The sequence below is a fragment of the Chanodichthys erythropterus genome, chromosome 1, assembly GCF_024489055.1.
Source record: "Chanodichthys erythropterus isolate Z2021 chromosome 1, ASM2448905v1, whole genome shotgun sequence".
NCBI lineage: Eukaryota > Metazoa > Chordata > Actinopteri > Cypriniformes > Xenocyprididae > Chanodichthys > Chanodichthys erythropterus.
The window spans coordinates 10,096,576-10,118,207 of record NC_090221.1 but is presented as its reverse complement, the minus strand read 5'-3'; the positions used below and the strand labels follow the sequence as shown (position 1 = coordinate 10,118,207).

The following is a 21,632-nucleotide window of genomic DNA, read 5'->3' as shown; positions in this document are numbered from 1 at the left end:
TTCAGCATCGTTACTCCAGTCTTCAGTGTCACATGATCCTTCAGAAATCATTCTAATATGCTGATTTGCTGCTCAATAAACATTTATGATTATTTTCAATGTTGAAAACAGTTGTGCACTTTTTTTTTTTTTTCAGGATTCCTTGATGAATAGAAAGTTCAAAAGAACAGCATTTATCTGAAATACAAAGCTTCTGTAGCATTATACACTACCGTTCAAAAGTTTGGGGTCAGTAAGAATTTTTATTTTTAATTTTTTTTAAAAGAAATTAAAGAAATGAATACTTTTATTCAGCAATGATGCATTAAATCAATCAAAAGTGGCAGTAAAGACATTTATAATGTTACAAAAGATTAGATTTCAGAGAAACACTGTTCTTTTGAACTTTCTATTCATAAAATAATCCTGAAAAAAAATATTGCACACAAATATTTTGTACAATTGTACACATTAAATGTTTCTTGAGCAGCAGATCAGCATATTAGAATGATTTCTGAAGGATCATGTGACACTGAAGACTGGAGTAATGATGCTGAAAATTCAGCTTTGCCATCACAGGAATAAATTACTTTGTGAAATATATTCAAATAGAAAACAGTTATTTTAAATTTTAATAATATTTCACAATATTACTGTTTTTACTGTATTTTTAATTAAATAAATGTAGCCTTGGTGAGCAGACGAAACTTCTTTTAAAAACATTAAAAATCTTAGTGGTTCCAAACTTTTGGACTGTACTGTGTGTGTGTGTGTGTGTGTGTGTGTATATATATATATATATATATATATAATATTTCCTATAAATGAATTCAATCCAAAGTGGGTGACATGGTGCCAAATTTAGCCTCAACTGTTTTAAAAGTGTGTTGTTTTTCTTATGTCCATTTAATTTTGATTTAATATAATGTTGAAAATGGTAAAACCACTCAAATAAGAGATGTTTGTTCATTTCCTACTACTCCTACTAAATATAGTTGGACCCCCTGAGGTTAAAAAGGAAAAAAGTACAACCAAGTTATTTTTTCCTTTTTAACCACAGGGGATCAAACATATCAGTTTCTGGCCCTATTCTGTACTCTATTCGTAGAAAGTAGCCCAAATACTTTTTGAGGACAGTATATCTAGTCTCAAAACACTCAATAGAGTTGATATATAGGCTACCTTAGCTGGGTAACGGTGTTGTTCTTAGTGAACCGTGCATGAGAGCGCAGAGTCTGGGAAACACCCTCGGTGACGGAGTCGAGCTCTGTGTGGAGGGAGGAGAGAGCGAGAAAGAGGGACACAGATGGAGATGGAGGTGGATGTGATAAGAATGCTTATAAGCTGAGACAATATGTGAAAACATCTGAATATTTTTTTTTCTTGCTTAACGACAGTTTAAAATCTTTTCGTTGTTCCGTTACATTACTAAAGATCCGAAAGAGGGCAAATATCGGTAAGTGAAAGATGACCGTGTGTCTTTATTGAAGCTGTAGGATGCTAAGGCGACAGACGTATGGCTGAATTTAAGCAAGCTAGCCCGCCGTATGTTGAAAAGAAAGGCTAATATTGGTGGTGTGAATGAAAGAAGAGGGCTTCTCTCTTGGGTGGACATGTTTTGAGAGGTGTGGTGGAGGGATGAAGGCGGTGTTGATACCGAGACGGCGGCGGCTCTTCTACCGGCTCTTCATATGTGCTGTCGGGCTCATCGCCATCACCTGCTTCGCTCAAATTCTTCATGTAACAGGTGCGTTTATTCATGAACACAAATCTTTCCGCTGCTAATATTTATATATTTTTTGTTAAATGTTTAGTTTTTACGTATATGTCGTGGTGTATGTAGCCTGTAGCCTATGTACATGAACATTCATGACTAGTTTCTGTCATAATGTATTTCTGTGATGCAATGTGGCTTTGAAACAACCATATGTGCAGCTATAATGGTCAAATCCAATAATTACACCCACTGGGAATGAAGGAACAGGGTGAGAACTGTGGGACTGTCATAATCCACCCTAAATCAAAAACAAAATGTGGTTCTCAAATTTGTAGACCTATTATTTTTGACATACAAGTAGGCCTAGTTCCAAATACAAAAGTTAATCAGATGCCCGCTATTAGAAGTCTAAAAAGTCATTAAATAGTTTACACACTTAAGAACAGAATAAGGATTACTCAATTTCTTCATCCAGTTCATTTCGAAGCATCAAGAGTTATCACATTAAAACCCCGAAAGGAGTTGCGGAGGAGGAGAGCAGCAGGGACTAACTGAACTGCAGGGGTGGTGGACCATGGCAGGCACATAATTGCCTTTTTCTAAAGGGCATCACTTCACTTCAGCCTGACATATTTCCCAATGACCTGTCCGGAATCTTTTGAGCATTGTTACCTGAACATCACACCTGTGTATTGGGTTTTCACTATTACTCATCTTCAGAAGGGCTGAATCAGCAGGGGTTTAGAAGTTCTTCAGACTTCAGAGAAGATCAATCGAGGGTCCTTTTAATCACATTCCATTTTTCCAACTTTTCATTGTAATTTAGGTTCTTAAATAAAGTATAACAATTAAATGAATATGACTTAATAGTATAAGAACCATATGTTTACATATGTATTAAATGAATAATCCACCCCAAATGAAAATTGTCATCATTTACTCACCCTCTTGTTGTTTCGTACCTGGAACACAAATGAATTTATTTTTAAATGAACTAATTTATTTTATTTTATTTTATTTATTTTATTTATTTATTTATTTATGTATGTATGTATGTATGTATGTATGTATGTATTTTTTTATTATTCACACAAGGACAGTAAGTGGGGTCCAACATTATTTTCTATTGGGTACCATAGAATAAAGTAAGTCATACATGTTTGAAATGACACGAGGGTGAGTAAATGTTGACAGAATTTTTTGTTTTTGGGTGATTGATGCATAACGTCCACGTGCTTTAACTAGTCATAATTTCCTTTTATTTTTGACTATTTTTAATCGCCTTTTTACCTTAATTGGTTACTATGGTCTGACAAAAGTGGTTCACAATTAATATGTGCTGATAAAAGCTGGATATAAAGTACTGTGCAAAAGTCTAGATGTTGTTTTAGCAATGTTATAATGACCATATATAATTATTTCTTAGTCTCTTTATTAGAATATGACCAGAATATACAGGAAATTTGTATGCAGAATTAAACAACAGAAAAAATCTGAAAAAAGAAAGAAAAAAAAGACATCTATATGCTAAAGTGGCAAGTATTTGGTGGCCTCCTCTTACACTCAAGCAATAGCAGGAACTGTCTCTCTTAAACCTAAATGGAAAGGAAAAGAACTAGAAGGCCAAGAAATCTTTCAAGATCTGATGAGAAGTTTCTCAGATTTTCTTCTTTGAGAAACTAGAAGAAGTCCAGGAGGTCACACTGAATACTGATTTTTGCTTAAAGAAGCCATTTTGTTCTAATTTTTTATTCATTTTTTTTTTTTTCAAATTGTGTGTTCACACAACTGTATCTTAATAAAGACAAAAAAAAAATATGGATGGTCATTAAAACATTGCTAAAAACAACAAATCTGGAGGTGGCCTAAGACTTTTGCACAGTACTGAATATCATAAAAGTTTGAGAGAAAATGGTCTATTATTGAGAATAGCATGTTACACCTCAGGATATGTCAGCTTCCTAATGAGTTCTGCCAGAGGTGACATTCTGACACCCTGTTGAAAAGCACAAACTGATGCTGACATAGATGGGATGGGAGGATGAGGGGGGGGTGGATGTATAATATGACCTGCTTCTGTGTCGTCATTCTTCCGTGTTGTTTATAATTTGATCTTTTCATAGTGCCTTTAACTTTTACAGCTTTGTCTGTGTGAGTAATGAGTTCCTCTGGGAGGCTGAGTCTGAATGTTAAGCAGCTCCGAAAAAAGTGCCATTGGAATCTACAGCTGAATAAAAGAGTGTGAATTTTTTTTTTTTTTTAGTAACTGAAGCTTCACTTTAATAATAGACTGTGACATTACCATGTCAAGCACAATGCATGCATGTTTAGACGTGGATCTATAGAAATGTCAAAAAAAAGTATTATAGATAAATTCGATGTTAATATCTAAGCAATTGACAATTGATCATTCTATAATTGGTGATAAATAAGTTAAACTCCAGTCATCCAGTCAAAAAAAAAAAAATATAATTATAAAAAAGTAATTTTAAAATATACCAGTTGCTGTTATGTGTAAATCATGCTCTTTTGAATTTTATATTTATATTGAATTTAATATTGTCTACATTTTCTAATATACAGGCATTCAGCCTATTGCAGTTATATTTGGAACTGATTAGTTTGCATATGCAAATGAGAACTATCTTTGTCATTTGGTTCTTGGGTAAACCACACCCTCTCTGGGCTTAAATCCAGTTCCACACCACTCATTAATCACTGCTTTTGGATCAGGTTTCCATGGAAACTTGAGAGGACGGGAGGAAGCATTCTGATTGCCTCAATCTTTTGCCTATTTTTAAATGAGTTGAAGTTTGATACAGCGTGTCCAAAAGCCTGAAGAAGAAAAAAAGTATTAAATTAGAAAAGAATGCAAAATAGAAGCATTTTAATTGACTTTTGCACTCTGCACTGCATCGTTAGTGTAACTAAAGAATTGTGGTTTTATATATATATATGTATTGTCTTGAGAAGCTACATTTGTGCCATTGCAATGGCTTTTATTAAAAAGAAAAAAAAAACTAGAAAATGTTAAAGGTATACATACATGTTATGCATTTTTACAGCCCATTCCAAAGAGGATTCAGACCTGACCTGGGCCCGGCGTAAACTAACCCAGCAAATCATCGAGGAGAACCAGACATCAAGCACACCCAGAGCTGGTGAGTGAAAGCCTGTGCATCTCTTCCCCCCTCTCTCTCTCTCTCTCTCTCTCTCTTTATTCGCCTGTCTTTCTGTATCACATCCTTCCATATCTCGCTATCTTTTCCCCTGCCTCCTCATTCTGTGAAATGATGCAGACAGGTGCCCTCTTCATAGTCAAGCCCCCTTTGAGGCTTGTGTTACTAAGCAACGGAATCCCTAATTTCAGAACAGAGGATAGTCTGTTTTAAGCATTCAGAGTGTGCCACTTTAGATAGATTAGTCATATGCCCTCAACTCCTCATATTACTCATCGACCGAGGTTTCTCTTTTTTCATTTCTTTAATTTTTTTCATCTCCCATTCTCCAAATCATTCACTTTTCGATATGTTGATCTAACCTTTGGAAACGAAAGATTGTGAGTGTTTTTTTCACCAGGTATTAAATACCAGGTATTGCCTCAGGTATTAAAGCTTGTGACAGTTCTGATGTCCCACAATCCTTAATAGATCCAAGCACTGGGTTCCACCTTGCAGACTTTTGTACTTGCTACTGTAGTCGGTGTCATGAATTAAATTTCAGTCATTTACAGGGTTAGTTTACCCTAAAATAAAAATTGTCATCATTTACCTTACCCTGGTGTTTTTCTGATGCAGTATGCCGTTCGTTCTTTTTTGCACCACAAAAACAGAAATTCAAAGAAAAAAAAATGTACCACTCACGCTCATCCATATAATGGCACTGAATATTGACCAGCATCAAGCTTTAAAACCAAAACCAAAAAACATAATTTATGTATTAATGTATTATTTAAAGAAAATCCCGACCTTGGCCTTTGGTCTTCTGTGCACGGTGCGCATTCATGAAACTTTATTAGCACCACAGTTCACTCTGAGTTGATTAATAAAAACGCAACATGAAATACAATCCATGTACTTTCTTCTCTGAGGTGAATATATCCTGTGTGTTTGTCGTAACAAGAAGTTATCGCATTTACACCTGTCAAAAGTCATTCTTACTGACATCTGACAACTGAGATATTTAACTCTGTGAAGAAAGTACATGGATACTTTTTTTGGGGGATTTGCATTACATTTAGCAATACATATAATATATAACACATGGTCACATGGGATCATCCTGTGATACTTATAAGACCTTTTTTAAACGCTTGATGCTGGTGGCTATTTATTGCTATTATATGGATGAGCGTGAGTGGGGCTTTTTTTTTAAATTATTATTCTTTTGTGGTCCGAAAAAGAAAGAAAGCCATATGGCATTAGAATAACACCAGGGTGAGTAAATGATCACTTAAAGGTGCAATATGTAAGAATTTTGCAGTAAAATATCCAAAAACCACTAGGCCAGTGTTATATATTTTGTTCACTTAAGTACTTACAATATCCCAAATGTTTCCAACTACTTTGCTGTTTTAACCAAGGCTCTGGGATGTGTGAAGAGTCACCTGTCAATTGCATCATACCCACGTTACCCTCCATTTCCAGTTTTATATATTACATGTTTTAATAGACAAGGGAACAACTGTTTGGTTACATTTATAGACAGAAAACTAATTGTTGTTATATAGCTTAACACTGTTAGTTTAACAATAAACACTTATAGTTTAAAGGTGCCCTAGAATTAAAAATTGAATTTATCTTGGCATAGTTGAATAACAAGAGTTCAGTACATAGAAATGACATACAGTGAGTCTCAAACTCCATTGTTTCCTCCTTATTATATAAATCTCATTTGTTTAAAAGACCTCCGACGAACAAGCGAATCTCAACATAACACCGACTGTTACGTAACAGTCGGGATCATTAATATGTATGACCCCAATATTTGCATATGCCAGCCCATGTTCAAGCATTAGACAAGGGCAAAACATCTGGATTTGCACAGCTGAATCATCAGACTAGGTAAGCAAGCAAGGACAACAGCCAAAAATGGCAGATGGAGCGATAATAACTGACATGATCCATGATATCATGATATTTTTAGTGATATTTGTAAATTGTCTTTCTAAATGTTTCGTTAGCATGTTGCTAATGTACTGTTAAATGTGGTTAAAGTTACCATTGTTTCTTACTGTATTCACGGAGACAAGACTGTCATTATTTTCATTTTTAAACACTTGCAGTCTGTATAATTCATAAACACAACTTCATTCTTTATAAATCTCTCCAACAGTGTGTAATGTTAGCTTTAGCCACGGAGCACAGCCTCAAATTCATTCAGAATCAAATGTAAACATCCAAATAAATACCATACTTACGCGATTAGACATGCTGCATGACGAACACTTTGTAAAGAACAATTTTGAGGGTTATATTAGCTGTGTGAACTTTGTTTATGCTGTTAAAGGCAAGCGCGAGCTCCGTGGGCGGGGAGCTTGAGCATTTAAAGGGGCCGCAGCCTAAATCGTCTCATATTTAATGATGCCCCAAAATAGGCAATTAAAAAAATTAATAAAAAAAAATCTATTTTTTTGAGCTGAAACTTCACAGACACATTCAGGGGACAATATATGATAAACAGAGCTGAGTTACCACATACTCATGACCGGAAAAGCGTCTCCGGCGACTGTGTCATAATAAACGTTCCGCTGCTCGTGAGGCGTGCGTTGCGCAATCGCTCCAGCGGCCTCATTCAGCTCCCACAACACTCGGTCCTGCTCTGCTTCATATTACAGTAACGTTAATAATCACATCCATGAACATGATTCATTTCCTGAGTCCTATCCCGATTATCGGCTGTGTTGTGAAGACCACATGTCCCAAGATTCAGCTCTCAAACTTGGCATCATCAAGCTACGCCTTTGTTTTGAATAGGCCTCTAGCAGACAGAAAATCTTACATATTGCACCTTTAATTTTCGTTTTAGGGTGAACTATTCCTTTAAAAGTGTTACATTCACTGCATATAATTCAATTTAATAACATATAAATATGCTGTTTTGCTAAAGATTGCAGTCTGTTCACACATCACATATGAATTATATAAAGTGATTAAATTTTTGATGATATTTAATACTTCATCTGTATATTATTACTATATATTATTATTCTTGCTGATATATTGTTACTATTTGGTAAAAGTTGCTTGCAAGGCTTATAAATATTTAAAAACAGCTAACTAAATTATCAGCAGAAGTGTAGGCAGAGCAGATTGCTTTTGGAGGACAAATGTAATAAAATGTAATGCTCTAAAAGGCCTTAAAATCATTAAACCCCTTTAATGATTTATAATTCCTTCTGATTTATGAAATTCAATAAGGGAGTCCTTGGAAAATTTAATCTTAAATGTAACTGAGCAGCTGTCAGTTCCAGCTACAGTATGCAATGCAATAACAGATTCGATAGCATTGCTCAGGATAATCAAGACATATTTCCCATTACATTTGGCATATTATCTGGTGTAGTGTTTTAAATGTAGAAAAGTTTAAAAACTGAAAAGCTGTGATTGTTATTATTCTGTGCATTTAAAGGGGTGTCATTTCCTCCCTCGTCTCTTTATTTCATCGCTGTTTATTAGACAGCTGGCCTCTTTAAGGCAGTCAGAGCAAGAACAGTCTTCACGCTGATTGCATCTCAAGAAGCTGCGAGCTAAAGTATTACAAGTCCTCTGATTTAACTCGGCCCACTCTTCCTGGCCTCTCTGCACTATTACAGATTAGCTAAGAGGCTGGTCAATTCAATTGCCACTTAGTTACAATAGACAAAAGCTTCTTAACAACCTTAAGTTAAATGGAACGCATTCTCTTGATTCTCTACTACAGTACATCAATGAAGTGCGAAAGCACAAAACTAGACAGGTTAGTGTTTTCACAGATTAAATCAGATTTTCTTGGCCTTCTTTTGTTTTGGTTTTCCCCCATCCAAAACATATGCATCTGAATTTGCGTGGTTAGATATTCTCTTATCATTCACACTTTATAGGGTCAAAATAAACTCTTTTAGTAACCCAGAATAAGGTTTGATAGCCACTGTGGGCTGTCAGATGCAAAACCTTTAAGATGTGACCTTTAACACAAACTTTAATGTGCTAAATGTGATTAGCACCCGTTTCAGTTCAGACCAGAGCTGTCAAGATTGTTTCATAGTGATTGAAAGGGTTTCAGAATATTGTTAGCTTTGCATTATGGATTGCATAGTTTCTCTGTGCTTTTCCACCCAGCTATCCATGAATTTCCCGAGGACATTTTCACTAAGGGACAGAGGAGGCATGGAGCAATTCTACTGCATGTGTTTTGCGTAAGTATGATTTTTTTTAAAGGACATTAATACTTTTATTCAGCAAGTATGCATTACATTTATCAAATTTGACTGTAAAGACATTTATAATGTTACAAAATATTTCTGTTTCAAATAAATACTGTTCTTTTGAATATTCTATTCATCAAAGAATCCTGAAAAATACTAAGCATCACAACTGTTTTCAACATTAATGTTTCTTCAGCAGCAAATCAGCATATTTGAATGATTTCTGACAGATCATGTGACATTGAAAACAGGAGTGATGATGCTGAAAATTCAGCTTTGCCATCACAGGAATAAATTACATTTCAAAATATATTAAAATAGGGGTAATGCTTTAAAATAAGGATTTTATGTTAACATTAGTTATCTGCAGTAGTTAACATGAACTAACAATGAACAATACTTCTGCAACACTTATTAATCCTAGTTAATGTTACTTTCAGCAATACATTTCTAAGATACAAAGTTGTGTCTGTTACCATTAGTTAATGCACTGTAAACAAAGGTTAATAAATGCTGTAAAAATGTTTTGCTTATTGTTTAGTTCATGTTAATTCTTGAAATTAAGTATTGTAAACAAATGAGACCTTATTGTAAAGTATAGGTAAGGTTTCCTGTTTTTATTTCCATTTTTTTTACTTGTTTTTAATACAAGTTCTAAATTTTACTTGTAGAATTATAGTTTGTAATTTGATTTGATAAACATAATTGTTTACATATTTAGATAAACATATCTTTAGGACTATAATGATGCATAGTAAAACTGAAAATAATGAAATAACAGTAACACTTTACAATAAAGTTCATTAGTTAATGTATTAACTAACATGAACTAACAATGAACAATACATTTATTACTGTATTTGTTAATCTTTGTCAGTGTTGTTTAATAAAAATTCAGCATTTCATTGTTTGCTCATGTTAGTTCACAGTGCATTTAATACAACTCTTGATTTTGATAATGTATTAGTAAATGTTGAAATTAACAAAGATTAATAAATGCTGTAGAAGTGCAGTTCATTGTTAGTTCATATTAACTAATGAACCTTATTGTAAAGTGTTATCAATATAACTAAAAATGAAAGACTTCATGCAGTATGATCTTTGATAGAGTGTTTGTGAAGGTTAAGTAATGGATCTCTGCTGACCTGTCTTGTTGTGACCACAGGCAGTTTACATGTTCTATGCCCTTGCTATTGTCTGCGATGTCTACTTTGTCCCCTCTTTGGAAAAAATCTGTGAGGTGAGTGTAGTTTTTTGCTACTGGCAGGAATCTCAATGTTATTGGGAAATAGCAGACCATAGTCTGAGCTGGAGTTTATACTTTCAGAATCTGCACCTCAGTGAGGATGTTGCAGGTGCCACCTTCATGGCAGCAGGCAGCTCCGCACCTGAGCTTTTCACATCTTTGATTGGTCAGTATCAGTGACCTCTAGCCATGTTTTTTTGTAATACGTTGTTACTGTCAATAAGTAGTTGTCTCTTCATATCAGGTGTGTTCATCACAAAGGGAGACCTGGGGGTGGGAACTATTGTGGGATCAGCTGTCTTCAACATCCTGGTCATCATCGGAGTTTGTGGAATATTTTCTGGACAGGTAGTTTATGGTTATTTTATTATATTAAATATAAAACTTTACAGATTCACTCTGTTTGTTTCTTGTGACTTGTCAACATTCCTGCTTTACAGACCATCACTCTGACCTGGTGGCCGCTCTTCCGTGACTCTATCTTCTACATCCTCTCTGTGTTGGCCTTGATTCTAGTAAGCTGCACCATATTTGCCTGTTTGTGTTTTATAGTCGCACTTAATTAAAGACATTTTTGTATCTATTTTTGTGTATTTCAGATTATATATGATGAAAAAGTAATCTGGTAAGTGTGCCAAAGTCATTATAAATAAGATGTAATAATCTTCATTGATATTTAATCCTCACTGAAACTGGGCGTATAGCCTTATCATATAACATCACTGTTACAGGTGGGAGACTATAATACTTATATCCATGTATGGAGTTTATATCCTTATCATGAAGTGAGTATTTCATATCATATACATTACCAGTCCTATATATATATATATATATAGTTTGTGCTGAATATATATATATATATATATATATATATATATATATATATATATATATATATATATATATATATAATACAATATTCAATAAAAATAAAATATATAATATTTATTTATTTTTTTTACTAACTTATTTACATTCTTAGCAAAAATAATATCCTTATCTTGAAGTGAGTATTTCATATCATATACAGTACCAGTCCTATATATATATATGTATATATATATATATATATATATATATATATATATATATATATATATATATATATAAAATATATATATAAAAATACAATATTCAATAAATAAAAAAAAATATATATATATATATATATATATATATAAAATACAATGTTAAAAATATATACGATAAAATATATATTTATTTATTTATTTTTACTAACTTATTTACATACTTAGTAAAAATAAGTATTATAAAAATGATATATTTTATAGTATTTATATTTAGAATACTAAAATTATATATATATATATATATATATATATATATATATATATATATATATATATATATATATAAATGTTATAATTTTACTAACTTATTTACATACTATAATCCAATGGAGTTTACATATAACAAGTATTTAACATTTCTACATCTATCATATACAGTACCAGCCAAAATATAATTTATGATAATAAAATAAAATATAATATTTTATATTATAGTAAATAAGAAAATATTTATTTATTTATTTGATTAATTAACATATTTACATACACTTATATTTTTGGTCAGTGCATAATTTCCCCAATATGTTATTTGAGTTTGTGTGTGTCCATTTCAAGGTTTAACAGTCAGATTTGGGGCTGGGTGGAGCAGAGGTTTGGTATCCCAGGTCAGCCGTGTTTGGTTAGCAGTCTGCGCAGAGATGTGTCGGTAGGAGAGGCAAGCCCCCACTGTGACACCTCCATGATCCTCTTGAAGAAAGGTGTGTGTGTGTGGGTGGAGGGTGGAGCTGTGTGGATCATACTGAGTGGTTGTGCATTATAAAGTACCACGTCTCTCTCTCTGTCAGGTCAGAATGCGGGTGGCCAGGACTCCCCGGTGGTGATGGTGGATGAGTTGATGAGTCTACACCCTCACCAGTTCTCTTTTTCAGAGGCAAGCCTCCGTGTCATGATCACGCCCCACTTCTCCCCCCGCACTCGCCTCAGCATGGCCGGACGCATGCTCATCACTGAGGTATTGGCTGGATGCTTGCTCGCTTTTTGCACGTCTGGATGGGACAACAGCAACTCAGTTTCGCAAACGAGAATATAAACTATCAGGCTTATTTCATGTATGGATTAAAAGAAGCAATTAATGGAGTTCTTACTTTTCCAGTAAAGAGCCAAAGATCCATTTTTCAGTTTTCCAGTAAAGATACTGCTGTAAAAAACAACATTTTCTAAGATATTAAGACTTGTTTTAAGAATATACTACTGTTCAAAAGTTTGGGGTTGATAAGATTTTTAAAATGTTTTTGATAGAGTTATGTTATGCATTTACTGTTTTCAATCAAAAATATAGTAAAACAGTATCATTACGAAATATTATTTCAATTTAAAATAACTGTTAATTTATTCCTGTGATGGCAAAGCTGAATTTTCAGCATCATTACTCCAGTCTTCAGTGTCACATGATTCTTCAGAAATTTAATATGCTGATTTGGTGCTCAAGTAACATTATTATCAGTGTTGAAATCAGTTGTGCTGCTCAATATTTTTTTAGAAACTGTGATCATTTTTTTTTCCGGAATCTTTGATGAATAGAAATTTCAAAAGAACAACATTTATTTGAAACAGATAAAAATAGATGAAATCTTTTGTAACATTATTTTCAACTTTTTATGCATCTTTGCTGAAATAAAAGAATTACTTTCTTTTTTAAAAAAATAAACATTTGTCTCAATCCATTAGCAAATAATTTTAATTTTAAATCAAAAGGTTCAAGCAAAAAAAAAAAAATGTTTAAGGAAAAAAAAGTTTGAGGTTTATGCATTTATTGCATATTGCATTTGAGATAAGAAAAAACTTAATTCAATACATATTCTTATAAAGTCTTATTATCTTACACAATGTTTAATCTCAAATACATGTATTGTTCAAATTATATGGCTTATGTTTTATTGGAAAACAAAATTGATTAAAAAAAAAAAAAAAGCAGTGCTTCAGATAAGATTCTTTAGGAGAGTTTTAAAATATTAAAGATATCTCATTTATGTTTTCTTTTTCCTATGGGTCGTTTAATATGACCCACCTGCTGTAATATCTGCATCAGGTAGGATGGCGACTGATCCAGTCCTCAGAACGTCTGCTGTCATTTCCTGTATACTCTTCAAATGTCAGCAATATTATTTCTTCCTATAGGTTCAAGCATCCTTAGACACTACTCCTGATTTTCATATTCGTTTAAACCCCTGGAAATCTTCTGTAACAAGTATTTTGTTGTTTGTTTGGGCAAATGCTTTATTCCATCTACAATTGTTCACATGACTTGCTTGTTGGCTTGATTCTCGCAGCTCTTGCATGTCATCTTTAAGAGGCCCTGACAGGCTGCGCTTTACCTTGGTCTTGCGGTGTCTTCAACTCTGTCCTCACCATTTCTCATCTAACTGAATCTCATTCGGTTGAAGGAGTTCACATTGGTTCTCCCCTGCACAGTGTCCGACTGTACATCTCTCACATTTTCTGCCTGTCTTCCACAGAGGCAGAGACTAATTAGAAACAGGAGCCCTGGAGACAGCAGTGGCAGTGGAGCAGGCGACACTGCTGGCCAAGATGGTCCAGGCATGGAGGGGGTTCCTTGGGGTCTGGAGAATGGAGGGGCCCTTGAGAGTGAAACACCAAGGGGACAAGGAGAGGAGTTAGAACGAGTAGCAGATATAGAGGACTCACAGCCTAAAGAAGAGGAAGAAGAGGAAGAAGAAGAGGCAGATGAAGAACAACCCTTCAGACCTCTTACTGTGCCAGGTGAGTGAATATTAAGGATGAATTACGAATTATTATAACAATTTTCAATCAATCCACAATAAAAAAAAGTAACATAAATATCAAATTAAAGACTTAATTCACCCAAAAATGGAAATTACCCCATGATTTACTCACCCTCAAGCCATCCTAGGTGTATATGACTATCTTCTTTCAGACGAATACAATCAGTGTTATATTAAATAATGTCCTGGCTCTTCCAAGCTTTATAATGGCAGTGAATAGAGGATAAGATTTTTCGATATGGAGAAGAGGAGCTTGAGTTTGTTGCCCAACACTATTTGTTTGAACAGCGAGAGGCTGAGTCTCGACTTTTGGCGTAAGTCGACGTGCGTAGGGCTGTCTGCCGGAAGCTAGTTATTTTACTTTTTAAAGTTTTAAATATGGATATTTTTCTTACACAAATGCATCACTTCGCTTCAGAAGGCCTTTATTAATTATCTTTAAATATATTTATTTATTATCTTTAATGATGGATGGATGCACTTTTTTGGGCTTCAAAATCTCATCCTCTGTTTACCACTATTATAAAGCCTGGAAGAGCCAGGACATTTTTTAATATAAATCTAATTGTATTAGTCTAAAAGAAGATAGTCAGGTACTCCTTGAGAGTGAGTAAAACATGGGGTTATTTTCATTTTTGGGTGAACTATCCCTTTAACAACCAATTATTTGTATCATGAATATTTTTAATATTTGAAATAAGTAGGCTTTTTTTGTGGAATCCTTATAGTACTCTGTGCTGTTGCTGAAAAATTAGATTAATCCAGAATCATTTTAGAATTTGATTATGACTCCCTGAATCAAAAACAAATTGAATCACGAAGTGCATAAACACTCCCACCTCTAGTGGATATGTTTATAAATGAAAGCAAAACGTTATATTAAACCATTATTCAGAATATTCAAAATAACAGGACAACACATTGAGTTTATTGTGGTTCATGTGTCTCCAATTTCTTTCCCCCACATCCTTATTAGGAGAATGGTCCTCATTTTTAACCCATTAAAGACCATTATCCATTAGTCTAAGAGCCATTTCTGGATAATGGGGCCATGCGTTTTAGATTTGTGCACTAGTGTTATGATTATAGAAAAGTAATGAGAGCTCTCAAATCTCTCGAGGCTGCTGCGGCTTGCAATCAAATGAACTCCATCACTGCTGAACATGTTACTGAAGATGACAGGAAGAGTGAAAATTGCAATTTAAAGAGCTCAAAAGGGATCCCTTTGAAACGTTTCAGTAAAAGAAAGGCAAATCAGGAAAGATCATTAAAGGTGCCCTCAAATGAAAAATTGAATTTATCTTGGCATAGTCAAATAACAAGAGTTCAGTACATGGAAATGACATACAGTGAGTCTCAAACTCCATTGTTTCCTCCTTCTTATATAAATCTCATTTGTTTAAAAGACCGAAGAACAGGCGAATCTCAACATAACACCGACTGTTACGTAACAGTCGGGATCATTAATATGTACGCCCCCAATGTTTGCATATATCAGCTCATGTTTCCAACATTATGAAAGGCATTACACAAGGGCAGCCAGTATTAACATCTGGATCTGCACAGCTGAATCATCAGACTAGGTAAGCAAGCAAGGACAATAGCGAAAAATGGCAGATGGAGCAATAATAACTGACATGATCCATGATAACATGATATTTTTAGTGATATTTGTAAATTGTCTTTCTAAATGTTTCATTAGCATGTTGCTAATGTACTGTTAAATGTGGTTAAAGTTACCATAGTTTCTTACTGTATTCACGGAGACAAGAGCCGTCGATATTTTCATTTTTAAACACGTGCAGTCTGTATAATTCATAAACACAACTTCATTCTTTATAAATCTCTCCAACAGCGTAGCATTAGCCGTTAGCCACGGAGCACAGCCTCAAATTCATTCAGAAACTATGTAAACAATATAACAGTATACAATACTCACATAATCCGACGCATGCATGACGAACACTTTGTAAAGATCCATTTGAGGGTTATATTAGCTGTGTAAACTTTGTTTATGCACTGTTCAAGGCAAGCGTGAGCTCCGTGGGCGGGGAGCGTCAGCATTTAAAGGGGCCGCAGCATGAATCGGCTCATATTTAATGATGCCCCAAAATAAATATAGCCATAATAGCCAGTTAAAAAAATTTATAAAAAAAATCTATGGGGTATTTTGAGCTGAAACTTCACAGACACATTCAGGGGACATCGTAGACTTATATTACATCTTGTAAAAAAATGTTCGATGGCACCTTTAATGTTTCATTCAAGTATCATCCAGTGTTGCCAAGTCTGTGGTTTTCCCGTGCAATTGGGCTACTTTTACACTGTTGCCGCGGGGCACAAATGAACAGGTTGCAACGAACCCAAATAACATGAAATTTAGCCCCTGAATAGCAAATTTTACCAGGGAAAACCCACAAAAAACGCAGATTTCACCCTCTGGAATTTGATTTTTACTGGAGGACCCCCCTGAAATGCCATTGGGCTAGTTTTGAGTAGCAATTGGATGGGTTTTGTTGTGAAAACCTGGCAACCCTAGTATCATTGTCTATAGCCGCGTTTCAACCGCAGGCCTTTCCCCAGGAACTAGGTACTTTGGGGTTCCAGGTAAAAAAATTACCCCTCAGAAAGTCCCTGCTCGCTAGGTAGAACTTTATTTCAAAGTTCAGGAACTTTCAGAGGTGAGACTTGGGCACTGAACATGCTGATTGGTTGACTCGACGCAGCATTTTATTTCAGCCGCCATTTTTTTAAAAAGTCTGTTGCATTTTGTGCAGTAAGAGTTGTTTGCTATTCGAATCAACAATGGGGTTTAAAAAATGGATGGACGACGACAAGTTTCAGGCTTATATGCCGAGGATGAAATCCAGCTGGAACTGGAAAGTCGTGTGCAGTCCTACTTCGCCGGACTAATCTTCACGGTACTTTAGACTGTGATGGAAACTCAGACAGCAACTTGTCTGGGGAAAAAAAGTTCCTAGGACATTTGAAATTATGTGATACTCTCTTTGTCCTGTAGGTGGCATTAAGGAGCCTAGTATGAAATTGTAATTATTTGAAGTACTTTTATCCACAGAGGGGCGCTGGGAGCAAGTGAAGTGGGCGTTTTCATGGCCCTTAGGCTGCCTACTGTACTACACTGTCCCCAACTGTGTTTTGCCACGCTGGGAGCACTGGTTCATGGTTACCTTTGTGGCCTCAACACTCTGGATTGCCGTGTTCTCCTACCTCATGGTGTGGATGGTGAGATCAGTCCTTCAGTGTTCATTATCACTGCAAAAAATATGTAGGATGACCTGTTAGGATTTCTGTTTAACACACAATATCTTTGTTGCAGGTCACCATTATCAGTTTTACACTGGACATTCCAGATGTTATCATGGGTATTACGTTTCTAGCAGCAGGCACCAGTGTCCCAGACTGCATGGCTAGTCTCATAGTTGCCCGTCAAGGTGCCAAGATAACCCTTTTTTTTTCTTTTTCTTTTTTTCAATTTCAGTTTCATTGAAGATTGAATTAATTAATGTGTCTGGTGCTGCAGGTATGGGAGACATGGCGGTGTCCAACTCTATCGGCAGCAACATCTTTGATATTCTGCTGGGTCTTGGTTTCCCATGGGCTTTGCGCACTCTAGTGGTTGATTATGGGTCCATGGTGAGTTTGTATTTATTTTCAATTAGGGATGGAACTCAATGGTCTACTAGTCTGTGATGCATTATGGTTCTTTCTCAAACAATTGTGGATGGATCCACAAAAATTAAATTAATTGAATGTAAAAAAAAAAAAAAAAAAATATATATATATATATATATATATATATATATATATAAAATAAATAATAATAATTGTACTTTAATAATGAAATAAAATTAATATATTTAAAGCAAATATTTTCAGAACATTTAAAGGGTTAGTTCACCCAAAAATGAAAATAATGTCATTAATTACTCACCCTCATGTCATTCTACACCCATAAGGCCTTCGTTCATCTTTGGAACACAAATTAAGATATTTTTGATGAAATCCGATGGCTCAGTGAGGCAGCAATGCCACTGAACTTCTCAAGATCCAGAAATGTACTCAAAACATATTTAAATCAGTTCATGTGAGTACAGTGGTTCAATCTTAATAGTATAAAGCGACGAGAAAACTTTTTGTGCACCAAAAAACTAAATAACGACTTTTCAACGATATCTAGCGATGGCCGATTTCAAAACACTGCTTCGGATCTTTTGTTTCAAATCAGTGATTCGCATCGCGTGTCAAAATACCAAACTGCTGAAATCACATTTCGATATTGTTGAAAAGTCGTTATTTTGTTTTTTTGCTGCACAAAAAGTTTTCTTGTCGCTTTATACTATTAAGATTGAACCACTGAACTCACATGAACTGATTTAAATATTTTTTGAGTACCTTTCTGGATCGTGAAAAGTTCAGTGGCATTGCTGTCTATAGAGGCCTCACTGAGCCATCGGATTTCATCAAAAATATCTTAATTTGTGTTCCGAAGATGAACGAAGGTCTTACGGGTGTAGAACGACATGAGGATGAGTAATTAATGACATTATTTTCATTTTTGGGTGAACTAACCCTCTGTTCCATCCCTAATTTTAACTCATTTTCTACTTTTCGTTAAGTTTAACTTTGTTTCATTGTTTTTCTTTTTTAATTAACATTTTTTAATATAGTTTTAGTCAACAATAATAACCCTGGTTCTGTGTGCTGATTATGAGTGGCACCAAAAGTGTACAATATTTGATTCTTACAGCATTCTCTCTTGGTCTTCCTCAAGGTCTTCATTAACAGTAAGGGGCTGGTGTACTCAGTGATTCTCCTTCTTGCTTCTGTTTTTCTTACTGTAAGTTCATCATTGAGAATTTGAGAACTCTCATCTCATATTTCTCATATTATTTTTACTTATGCCATGTACACGGCCTGTATTCTGTCCGTCTGCACAGGTACTAAGCGTGCACCTGAACCACTGGAGGCTGGACCGGCGGTTAGGCCTTGGGCTTATGTTCCTGTATGCTATCTTCCTGCTCTGCTCCATCTGCTTTGAGAAACTCTAGATCACACTATTCATGTTTTGCTTAGCTGTAGGGTAGATAGTCATAGATAACCATATTTTAGCCCCAGTCACTGCCTTATTAGTAGCAGTTATTTCAGCCATGGTTTGAACTTGAACCGTGACTCTGCTCGGGTAGGTTAAGAACAGGCCAGTTCTACACACTGCTTTAAGCCAATCACCCACTAGACTGTGCGGCCAAACTCAAGGAGACTGTACTGCATACTGTACCTCTGAAACATTTCTACTTAACATACAGAGCTTCTGTAAGAGAACAAAAATCAATTACAAGATGTGAAGAATTTATATAAAGCGGTGTTAAATGTTTACAGCACACAGAACACTTCCTCTAGCCTCGCCTTTTGCATATTTCTATTCTGAAAACTTCAATCACAATCAAGCATGGTACGAAGAACAAATCTGACATTGCAAAAGTGTTATTACTAAAAAGAGTTCTATTAACTCTTGTAACAGAGATACACTCAATTTATTGCATTACTTTGCCTTATTTATTTTTGACGTTAGCTCTGTAAAAATGTGATTTGAAGATTTTCCTGTTTAGGTATATTTAAGAGCAGTCTGTCTTTTTTGTGTTGTTCCTTAAAAAAAGAGAATATTCTGGTATTTTGGAAGACACTTGTTTTAGTATTACTGATTAACCAAAAACATCCCCTGTCTTTGGTAAGTGTTTACATACCAAACATGCTTAGATTTCTATAAAGTGTCACTAGAGGTGTCCTGCACATTTTGATATGTTGTAATGAAATAGTTACTTTTGTGCCCCACTGCAAGACGATGAACTATGAACATGAGAAAGTAACAATCAATTAAATCTTCAGCAATGTGTATCCATTATTCACAAACAACTGCTTTATACACAGGCCTTTATAAATTAATGAATATATTTTCACACTATGTATGACACCTCATTAAACAACAGACCTTCATTGGTCTTTGCACCAAATGAAAATGTTTGGAATTTAATGTATTTATAACTTATAATAATAGTATAATATAATGTTATAAACAATAGAATCTCTTTTTTATGATCCTACATTGCATACTGTCTATGGGACAGATAATGAATTATAATATATATTAATAACCAAAGGCTCCCTCTGTTTAAGCTGAAAATTATTTGGTTAATTCTGGTATGCAGTGTTTTCATTGTTAACTTTAGAGTTATTTTCAACATTTGACATTTTATCCCAATTAAACGTGCTTATGTTTCAGTTCTGTTGTATATTTAATTTTTAAAGATATGGATTGCTTAAAACGTCCCGCACCAATAGTCAAAATTTTCTTGTGGTTTGCAGTTCTCTTAGTACTAATGAGCAAAATTGTAAATTATTTAATTTCTCTTCTGAAATGTCCAGAAGATTTTCATCTTACCACTAAAAAGTATGTTTTAATTAAATTGATGTGAAAAATAAATAGTAAATGACAAGTTACATACAGCCTGTCCTAGTAAAAAGGTTCAGTTGAACATCTTCCCTGTTTATTTTTATTTAAAAGTCACATAATGAGGATATGGCTCATTATTACTATCTCACCATTTGTTACAGTCCTGTCTATATTCTTAAATATATTTGTATGTTGTTGAGTGCAATAAAACAAGGTCTGTGCAATACCCAAAATCATCACACATTCTTCCCCGTATACTTATGGAAGTGTTACAAATAAAGTTTCATTTTGTGAAAACATTATTCTAGAGATGCTGAGTTCTTAAGAGTGTTTTTATAAGCATTATGGGAACTACGTTTTTAGGGAAGTATGGTCTCAGAAACAGTTTTAACAAAATGGGTTTGGGATTTAGTGTAAGAACATTTATATCTTCCATCAGTGATGTGGCAGTTTGTTAATGCAACTAAACCAAACCCTAACCATATAAGTACATGTAGTTACTTAATATTACTCAGGACTTAAATTACATTGTAACAAAGTCAACTTAAAATAAAGTGTAACCCTCTTATTCCATAAAGTTTATTCCATTCCACTTTTATTTCATGGTTTCCACAAAAAAATATTAAGGAGCACAGCTGTTTTCAACATTGATAATGATCACACTTGTTTCTTGAGCATCAATTCAGCATATTACAATGATTTCTGACAGATCATGTGACACTAATAAGGAAGAGGATTAGGGCCAAACAATAATAAAAAATAAAACCATCTAGAGATTAAAGTTGTTAAATTTCAAGAAAAAAACTCGTTAAATTTTGAGAAAAAAATCGAAATAAAATGTTGAGAATAAACTTGTTAAATTACGAGAAAAAAAAACGTTAAATTTCGAGATAAAATGTTGAGAATAAAGTCATTAAATTACGAGGGAAAAAAAACGTGTTAAATTTCAAGAAAAAGTCGAGATAAAATGTTGTGAAT

The 21,632-nt window shown here is 34.3% G+C and overlaps 1 protein-coding gene across 1 annotated transcript; it reads left to right on the top strand.

The window, feature by feature from the left end:
* Positions 1-1,343: 1,343 nt before the first annotated feature.
* Positions 1,344-20,900, top strand: slc24a6a (solute carrier family 24 member 6a). The gene is made up of 17 exons (XM_067376289.1): positions 1,344-1,726; positions 4,762-4,857; positions 9,016-9,092; positions 10,267-10,341; positions 10,429-10,513; positions 10,592-10,695; positions 10,788-10,862; positions 10,947-10,972; positions 11,079-11,132; positions 11,997-12,139; positions 12,227-12,393; positions 13,898-14,162; positions 17,262-17,428; positions 17,523-17,637; positions 17,727-17,839; positions 18,978-19,043; positions 19,144-20,900. Exons 1-17 carry the CDS (start codon positions 1,561-1,563, stop codon positions 19,252-19,254), a joined length of 1,905 nt encoding a protein of 634 aa, XP_067232390.1. The 5' UTR covers positions 1,344-1,560; the 3' UTR covers positions 19,255-20,900.
* Positions 20,901-21,632: the final 732 nt, after the last annotated feature.

Excerpts from the sequence above, each read along its gene's own strand:
- slc24a6a (XM_067376289.1), top strand. The coding sequence starts at position 1,561 with ATGAAAGAAGAGGGCTTCTCTCTTGGGTGGACATGTTTTGAGAGGTGT. Across the intron at positions 9,093-10,266 it reads TTCTACTGCATGTGTTTTGC|GCAGTTTACATGTTCTATGC; the intron begins GTAAGTATGATT and ends TTGTGACCACAG. Across the intron at positions 10,514-10,591 it reads GCTTTTCACATCTTTGATTG|GTGTGTTCATCACAAAGGGA; the intron begins GTCAGTATCAGT and ends TCTTCATATCAG.